The following is an 8,974-nucleotide window of genomic DNA, read 5'->3' on the forward strand; positions in this document are numbered from 1 at the left end:
AGTGAACCAATAGATGGAAGATTCTCTCTCTCTCTCTCTCTCTCTCTCTCTCTCTCTCTGTGTAATTCTGCCTTTCAAATAAGTAAAATAAATCTTAAAAAAAAATTGAAGGCAACTGAGGCACAGAGAACCTAAGTTGACAATTCCTAAAGCAGTGTCCTCAAGCATATGAGAGAGGTTGGGATCTTGTTAAGAGTGACTGTAGGGGGACAGCGCTGTGGCAAAGCAGGTTAAAGCCCCAGCCTGCAGTGTCAGCATCCCATGTGGGCTACAGTTCTAGTCCCGGATGCTCTTCTTCCGATGCAGCTCTCTGCTATGGTCCGGGAAAGCAATGGAAAATGGCCTAAGTGCTTGGGCCCCTGCACCCATGTGGGAGACCCAGGAAAAGCTCCTGGCTCCTGGCTTTGAATCAGCTCATCTGTGGCCATCACGGCCATTTGGGGAGTGAACCAATGGATGGAAGACCTCTATGTCTCTCTACCTCTCTGTAACTCTGTCTTTCAAATAAATAAAATGAATCTTAAAGAAAAAAAAAAGAGTGACTGTACATCTTATTTCCCTTGAGACAGCCCCAGTTTTTTGTTTGTTGTCTCCTTCCCTCCCAAGTGTACTGATTTGAACAATGAACTGTAAGATTATCCTGGATATAGTGCACCAGTGGAGGAATTGGCTTAAGACAATGGAAGGACAGAGTGTGTAGGCACAGAGGAGAGCAAGCGGGTGGACGCACTTTTGGGTTTTGGCAGTGAGTTGGAAGCAAGGTCGTCAGCTGGGGTGAAGATGGGAGAGGAAGTTGCTGGGACTTCGAGGAATGAGTGAAATGTTGATGTTTCTCTTTTCCTGATCTTCCATCCTTGTGAGTTATGTCTTCCTCTTTAATTCATTTATATTAGTTTTTGTAGGATCTTAGGAGGAAACAGAACTAAATGCATGTTAATCATCCAGAAAAAGATTATCCACTCTATTTATTTCATATTTTAACTTGGTGATCTCCCAAGTGAAAGCAAGCACCTTGGACGGTTTTTAAAAAAATCCTTTGAAGCACAAAAAAAAAAAAAAAAATCACAGGACTTTTCATCATAATGGAGTTATAAGTTTCTAACCTCTATTTTTGTTTTATAAAATACTTTAAATAATTTATAAACATATATATGTACACTGAGGCACATGATCAGCATCTGTTACTGACAACCACACAAAATCCAATGAATTTGGAAGCCATTTAAGCTATGAATTTTTGTAAAGATCCATGGCACTGGTTCCAACTCACACATCTGGTTTATCACTACATGGTGGAAAAAGCAATACAAATAAGATCGTTCTGAGATTCCGTACCTCCAAGAACTTGTCCTGGAACAAGCTTCCACCCAGCCTTCCGTCACAAGAAAAGCGTGTTGGTATCTCCTCATATAACATTGATTCTCTGCTGATGAGCCTGGGAGACAGAACTCCACAGTGCCTTGGGGACCACGTTAAATTGCCAGTGACATGTTAAATGCCTGAGTGCCATGGCAAAGGCAAGTCACATGGACCTGCAGCTCATTGTGCATGGCAGCAGTGGTGAGGATGTGAGGAAACTAAGGAGAACCACAGACAGGAAAATGAAGAAGAGGTGGAGCATTCGAGAAATGCTGCTGACCTGGGGTTAGTTGTTAGTCGAAAAGGAGCAGTTACATTTTAGTTTTTGGACTTGAAGCGTAAGTACTTCATTCTTTTTGCATTGCCCGTCTTCATTAATTGTCTACAATCCCTAAGGGATTTAACTTAATTACTCCAGTGTGAAAGCAGCGATCCACAAATGAAGTTTTAATTTAGAAACGTCCTATTGTAGCCTAATGTTTCCAGCATGATGAATTCCCTACGTAATTACAAGTGTGATTAAACTAGAGCCTACAAAAATCTCACAATAAAATGTTTCTGAATAGACCCATAAGCAGATTCAAAGGTTGATCATGCAGTATTCACAGCTTAGAGGCATTCAAATATTTTACTATAGCCTTTTCCAAGGCAAAATTTAAAAGTAGAATTCCTTATGGTTACAAAAGAAATGACAGTAATGCTTGAAAAGCTGCTAACAGGCTGTGCGAACGCGCGGTCCTCGGCCACACGGCAAAGGTTTGGCGGTACCCACCACCAGAGGGCAGTAGCGCTCAACCGCTAACAGGGCACCCAGCAGAGCAGGGGCTTCGTTAGGGGAACCGTCAGCGCCCCTTGATAACGCATCTGTCTTTGGAAAGGCCGGGGAAGCGGGATCCAGGCAGTTTCAGAGCTCCTGTCCCCGCTAACAATGAGACAGGAAATAAGCAACAGGGGCTTGTGAAAAGGAGCGACCTCTGTCCCCCTCCGTGTGTCCCTGAATCGCCATGGAGATGCCGACTGTCTTAATAATGGCTGAGGGCAGGGGTCTGTTGATTTGGGTGCTCGGATTAGAGCATCGTGGCAGGCGCAGGGCTCGATAAGGCCGCGGAGGGCGGCAGAGCTGTTTCAGCCCAGGAAATGAGGACTGGTTTTAGGAGTGTCCTAGGACGAACTTTTATTTAATTTACAGCCATAATACTGGAACGTTAACATAATGATGTAATCTTTGGAAACCTGTAGCATTAACTTATACATTTTCCAGGAAATTAATTAGTACAGAGGGATCGGTTACAGTCACTTTTTTTTTTTTTTTTTTTTGACAGGCAGAGTGGACAGTGAGAGAGAGAGACAGAGAGAAAGGTCTTCCTTTTTGCCGTTGGTTCACCCTCCAATGGCCACCGCGGCTGGCGCGCTGCGGCCAGCGCACCGTGCTGAACCGAAGCCAGGAGCCAGGTGCTTCTCCTGGTCTCCCATGCGGGTGCAGGGCCCAAGGACCTGGGCCATCCTCCACTGCACTCCCGGGCCACAGCAGAGAGCTGGCCTGGAAGAGGGGCAACCGGGACAGAATCCGGTGCCCCGACCGGGACTAGAACCCGGTGTGCCGGCACCGCAAGGCGGAGGATTAGCCTAGTGAGCAGCGGCGCCGGCTACAGTCACATTTTAAGAATGCCCTTGATTGGCCTAGTGTTGCCCATGATAGGAGAGGAATCAGGTGTGTCTGGTGTGCTCTTGTGATCAGCATCTGGTTTTGGGTTTATTTATAATCATCACTGATGTTACTGAACTAGAACCTGCAAAAACTTAGTATTTGAAACTTAATTATTTCTTAATTTAAATGTTTAATTCAACATTTAGTGAATACTTACAATTTAATAAGGCAGTGCCTCTGTTTAGTGTTGTTTGTGTGTTAAAAGAGGGGATATTGGAAAATTAATTGAAAAATCAGCTTCAGATCAAAAAACAAGACTTAGGAATTTTTCTTTTGTGTGCCTTTCCTATCTCTTGTTGTACCTTTTGTTGTAGTAGTGCCTGCAAAACCACCGGAGAGTTAAACCTGATTCAGCAAACCCTGTTCTGTGTGGTGGCAGAAGTCAGAGAAACAATTTCCACTTGGTCATTCTAAGAGATAGTTGTTACTGTTAATACGCTATTGGATGGACGAGTTGATATCTGAACTCTTACTTAATCACACTTCATGATGGATTCAGTTCAAATGAGCAAACACCTGTTGGCTTAGGTGCTAACTTAGACAGTGAGAATAACAAAAATGAAACACAGGCCACGGGTGTTGTAGGCACCTGAAAGCGAAGGGTCTTTAATATTTTTGAGCCACTCTACTATGGCGGATCTTTGCATATATTTTCTTATTAACCCTCAGAACAAGTCTCAGGTTTTTATCCCTGGTTTATGGGAGAAGAAACTGAGGCTCAGAGCAATTAACTGCCCAGCCCAAGGTCACAAAATTACCTGGAGCAGAGCCAAGAGTGGGAGCCAGATCTGCTCCACTCAAAGGTATGTATTCTTTTCATTAGACCATTTATCTGAATATTAGTCATTGGTTCCTGGGAAAACAGACTTGTTATGAATGGCAGTTTGATAGTTCACCTTAACAGACAAATCTATGATGGTGTGCACACACTATGTATTTTAAAATAATTTTAATTAGGAGATATTTTAAGTGTATAGACAGTAACACCTTTGTAGTCATTAAGAAGTTATATTCTGGGGCCAGTGCTGTGGTGTAGCAGGAAAAGCTGCTGCCTGCAGTGCCAGCAACCCATATGGGCACCAGTTCGAATCCCGACTCCTCCATTTCCAGTCCCACTCTCTGTTATGGCCTGGGAAATTAGTAGAAGATGGCTGAAGTCCTTGGACCCCTGTACCCACATAGGAGACCTGGAAGAAGCTCCTGGCTCCTGCCTCAGATGGGTGCAGCTCCGTCTGTTGCGGCCAATTGAGGAGTGAACCAGCAGATGGAAGTCCTCTCTCTCTCTCTCTCTCTCTCTCTTTCTCTCTCTCTCCCTCTGTAACTTTGACTTTCAAGTAAATAAATAAATCTTTTTTTAAAAAAGATATTCTATATTTAACTGCAACATTGTTCCATGTTTGAGCCAAAATCTTAAAGAAGTAAAGCCCTGGGGCCGTGTTGGGGTGCAGCAGCCACATGAGTCCTGGCTGCTCCACTTCCTGTCCAGCTCCTTGCTAATACCCCTGGGAAAGCAGAAGGTACCCCAAGCCTCGGGCCCTGCCACCCACATGGGAGAGCTGGATGGACTTCCAGGCTCCTGGTTTTGGCCTGGCCCTGCCCAGGCAGTTGTGGCCATTTGGGGAGCAAACTAGCAGATGGAAAACCAATGCCCCAGCCCCTTCTCTCGTTCTCTCTCCCTGTCTCTTTAACTCTGCCATTCAAATAAATAAAAATAAATAAATAAATAAAACATTACAGGAGCAGTCAAGGCTTTCTAGCCCTGCCCAGATTCTGTTTTCTTTGTTCCTCCCTAGGGAGAGTACCGTTATGAATTTGGTTATCTATCACTTTCATGCCTGATTTCTTCCTTTTATGATGTGCTTATGAATTCATAAAAATATAATACCATTTTGCCAGGCTTTAAATAGTTTTAAAATTACACTCAAAAGTATATATTATTCTGAGGCCGGTGCTGTGGCGCAGTGTGTTAAAGCCCCAGCCTGCAGCACCGGCATCTCACATGGGCACCGGTTCAAGTCCCTGCTGCTCCTCTTCCAATCCAGCTCTCTGCTATGGCCTGGGAAAGCAGTAGAAGATGGCCCAAGTCCTTGGGCCCTTGTACCCGTGTGGGAGACTTGGAAGAAGCTCCTGGCGCCTGGCTTCAGATCAGCTCAGTTCTGGCCGTTGCTGTCATTTGGGGAGTGAACCAGTGGATGGAAGATCTCTCTCTCTCTCTGGCTCTACCTCTCTCTGTAACTCTGTCTTTCAAATAAATAAAATAATTCTTAAAAAAGTATATATTATTCTACAACATACTTTTCATTTATACTCTTTTTTTTTATTTATCCATGTTAATATATAGCTCTAATTCTTTAACTGTTGTATAGTATTCCATTTTATGAATATATTAAATTTTATCATTCCACATTCCTATAATTACGTGTTTCAACAAGGTTCTGCTATGGATTTGATTCAAAACATATCTAATGAACTTTAACCATACCTTAATAATAAAAGTAACCATATCAATAATATCTTAACCATATGTTAATAAAAGTACAAAACTGTTCACAATAATTTTTTTTCTTCTTGCAGACCATTCCCGAGCCGAAGTGTGGAGCTTTGGAGATATTGTCATTGAGCTCCTGTACCACTGGGTGCACGTCTGTTTGGCTCTCATAGACTTAAACAAAAAGCGGACTAGTGCAATTACACCTCCATTGCCCTCCAAAACAGACAACTATGTGTGTGCAAAAATGCCTGGGGCGGCTTTGCCAGGAAAATGCTAATGGAATCGGTACTGTACTGAGGATCCTTTGGTCATGTTCAGTTTTGTTAACTATAAAATATTTTCAGCCAGGAAGGAGTGCCCCGTCGACACGTTCTGTTCCTTCATGCTTACTTCAGCACGCTCTGGAATCAAGAGTGCTTACTGAAGGAGAAATTTTATCTAAAAAAAAAAAAATCCAGTTAGGGTCCAAATGAGGATTTAGAAAAAAATTCGGTTGCAACTTTTACATCAAAAGAGTACCAAATAATAAAGGTTTTAAGAAATGAACTAAGAATTCTTTTTCTAATTTTTCAAGGACTTGTCTGAATACCACCTCTTCCTGTGTCCCGCCCCTCCCCCCAAGCAACTCCTTGCTTAACAACTTAAAATTCATTTTAATGAACAGAAAATTGTGTGGGAAAGTGGTTGCCCATGACTCATGGCAAAAAGAAAACACTTCTTTTCTAATGACAAAAAACTCTCAAGTTCAAGAACGACAAAAAGAATGTGCATTTGTTTAAGGCTTATTATTGTGGCAAACTTTCCTTCTCTGTTGTGAGATTTCATCTTTGCAAGAAGATATCTGATGACTAGAGTCCATTTTTAATAAAATTTTGGGAAATTAAACTTTATTTTCTGTATTACTTTGACAAAATGTGATGTGTTCCAATTCAAGATTGGTCCCTTTTTAACCTTTTCTGATAAGATGCCAGAGTTATTACCAGTCCTCATCTCTTTTAACCTATAAGCCTGTTTCATATTTGGAAGAGGATTTTTAGGGCATCTGCAACAGCATTTCTAGAAACAATGTTCTTGAAGATATTAAACTGATAGCCACGTATCCTGATGGCTTCAGAACAAGCTCATAAAAAAGCTCTCTGGGAGTACGAATGGCATTTTAAGTAGCAAGGGAAGATTTTGCAGAATGCTATGTTTTAAAATATTATCTGGGAATTAAATTAACTAAATGGTTTCTAGCTTAATAACACGTATATATTTGCATGGTACTTTAACTTGTCTAAAATATTTTTACTGGGAATAGGAGAGGGAGGAGGAAGGGCTGGGAATGTAGGTGGGAGTGTGGGTATGGTGGGAAAAATCACTATATTCCTAAAGTTGTATGTATGACATGCATGAGTTTGTATTCCTTAAATAAAAGGTTTCTGGGGGAGGGGGGATAAAAGATTTTCACATTGTTAATCCTCCCACTAATCTACAAGGTAGGTAATCCTGATACTATCTCCATCTTATATATAAGGAAACAGGCTTGAAGAGCGGAGCAGAGTGTGCATCTGGCACTCTGGTTAGGACTCTGCTTGGATGCCCACATCCCACATCACAGTACTGGTTCAAGTTCTGCTTCCTCCAAAATTCTCAACTTGCTGATGGCTCAAATTCTTGGGTTCTTGCCACGCACATGGGAGACCTGGGTTGAGTTCTTTGCTCCCGGCCTGGGCTTGGTCCAGCCCTGATTATTGCAGGCATTTGGGGAATGAACCTATGGATAGATCAACTCGCCTCGCCTCGCCTCGCCTCGCCTCGCCTCGCCTCGCCTCGCCTCTCCTCTCCTCTCCTCTCCTCTCCTCTCCTCTCCTCTCCTCTCCTCTCCTCTCCTCTCCTCCCCTCCCCTCCCCTCCCCTCCCCTCCCCTCTCCTGTCTTTCCAATAAAATGAAAATAAATTTCAAAACATTTTTTAAAAATACAAAAAAGTGAGTGAGATGCCCAGTTCACAAATAGCTACCCAGAATCAGAGTGGACCTGGCACCATATGGCCTGATTCTGCTGTATTACCCTTCCAGCACCCCAGCTCCTCACTAACACTTTCCAAAGTTGCTAATGATCATGCAATCAGTCTTTTGGAAATTACCTTATAATTAAGCCATCAACAAGCTGGATAGGTTTAATTTATTTATCTATCACTCAAGTAAAATACCATCCCTTGAGTGGACATCGAGCTTAGTGGTTAAGATGTCAATTAAAGGGGCCGGCATCGTGGTAGGGGTTCAGCTGCTGCCTGCGACACCAGCATCCATTGTGTGTGCTGGACCTGGCTGCTTCACTTCTGATCCAGCTCCCTGCTAATGTGCCTGGGAAAGCTGGAGAAGATGGCCCAGGTGCCACCCATGTGAGAAACCCTGATGGAGTTACAGGTTGTAGGGAGTGAGCCATCTAGGGAGTGAACCTTGAAACAGTAGATGGAAACTCCATCTCCATCGCTCCTTTTGTAATTCTGCCTTCCAAGTAAGAAAAGATTTGTGTATTTATTTGAAAGGTACAGTTGCACAAAGAGGGAAACAGACAGGAGAGAGAGATCTTCCATCTGCTTGTTTACTTCCCAACTGCCAAGGCTGAGCTGGGCTGGGCCTAAGCAAGGAGCCTGGAGCTTCTTCCATATCTCCCACATGAGTGCGGGAGCCCAAGCACTTGGACCATCTTCTGCTGCTTTCCCAGGTGTGTTAGCTGGGAGCTAGATCAGAAGTGGAGCCGCTGGGACTCTAACCAGAGCCCATATGGGATGCCAGTGCTGCAGGCTGCAGCTTACCTCTTTATGCCACAACATTGACCCCATAAATAAATCTTTAAAAATAAACAAAAAAAGATACCAATTAAGAAACTCATGTTCCATTATCAGAGTACTTGGGTTCCACACCTGGTTTCTGGCTTCTTACTTGAGCTCCCTTTTGATGCAGACACGGGGAGGCAGTGGTGATGGCTCAAGTGATTGGGCCTCTGCTACACAAGAGAGACCTGGGATCACTTCCCAGCTCCAGCTGTGGCCCTGCAGGCCAATTGCAGCATGTAGGGAGTGAACCAGTGGATGGGAGAGCTTGCTCTTTGGTAAATTAAAAAAAAAACTAAACTATTCTCGAATATCATGAGTTCACATATTTTAGTGAGTAGGATGTTATTTATACTTGATTAAAGCATCAGTGTATGGGGGCTGGAGCTGTGGTACAGCAGATAAAGCCGTCATCTGCAGAGCCAGCATCCTATATGTGTCAGTTCAAGTCCTGGCTGCTCCACTTCCAATCCAGCTCCTTGCTAATGCAACTGAGACAGCAGCGGAAGATGGCCGAAGTCTTTGGGCCCCTGCGCCCGTGTGGAAAACTTGTAGTAGTTCCTGGCTTTGGCCTGGCCATGCCCTGGCCACTGTGGC

At 43.5% G+C, this 8,974-nt stretch overlaps 1 protein-coding gene across 1 annotated transcript in view; it reads left to right on the forward strand.

Annotated features, from left to right (window-relative positions):
* The window catches only part of EFCAB5 (EF-hand calcium binding domain 5), a 138,160-nt gene extending 132,261 nt beyond the window's left edge, over window positions 1-5,899 (forward strand). The window contains exon 25 of the mRNA XM_062216307.1: window positions 5,642-5,899. Within this exon, the coding sequence (XP_062072291.1) occupies window positions 5,642-5,835 (194 nt within the window). The 3' untranslated portion in view covers window positions 5,836-5,899. The remainder of the gene's footprint in view (window positions 1-5,641) is intronic.
* The last annotated feature ends 3,075 nt before the right edge of the window (window positions 5,900-8,974 follow it).

Source organism: Lepus europaeus, chromosome 18 (assembly GCF_033115175.1).
Source record: "Lepus europaeus isolate LE1 chromosome 18, mLepTim1.pri, whole genome shotgun sequence".
In the NCBI taxonomy this organism is placed as follows: domain Eukaryota; kingdom Metazoa; phylum Chordata; class Mammalia; order Lagomorpha; family Leporidae; genus Lepus; species Lepus europaeus.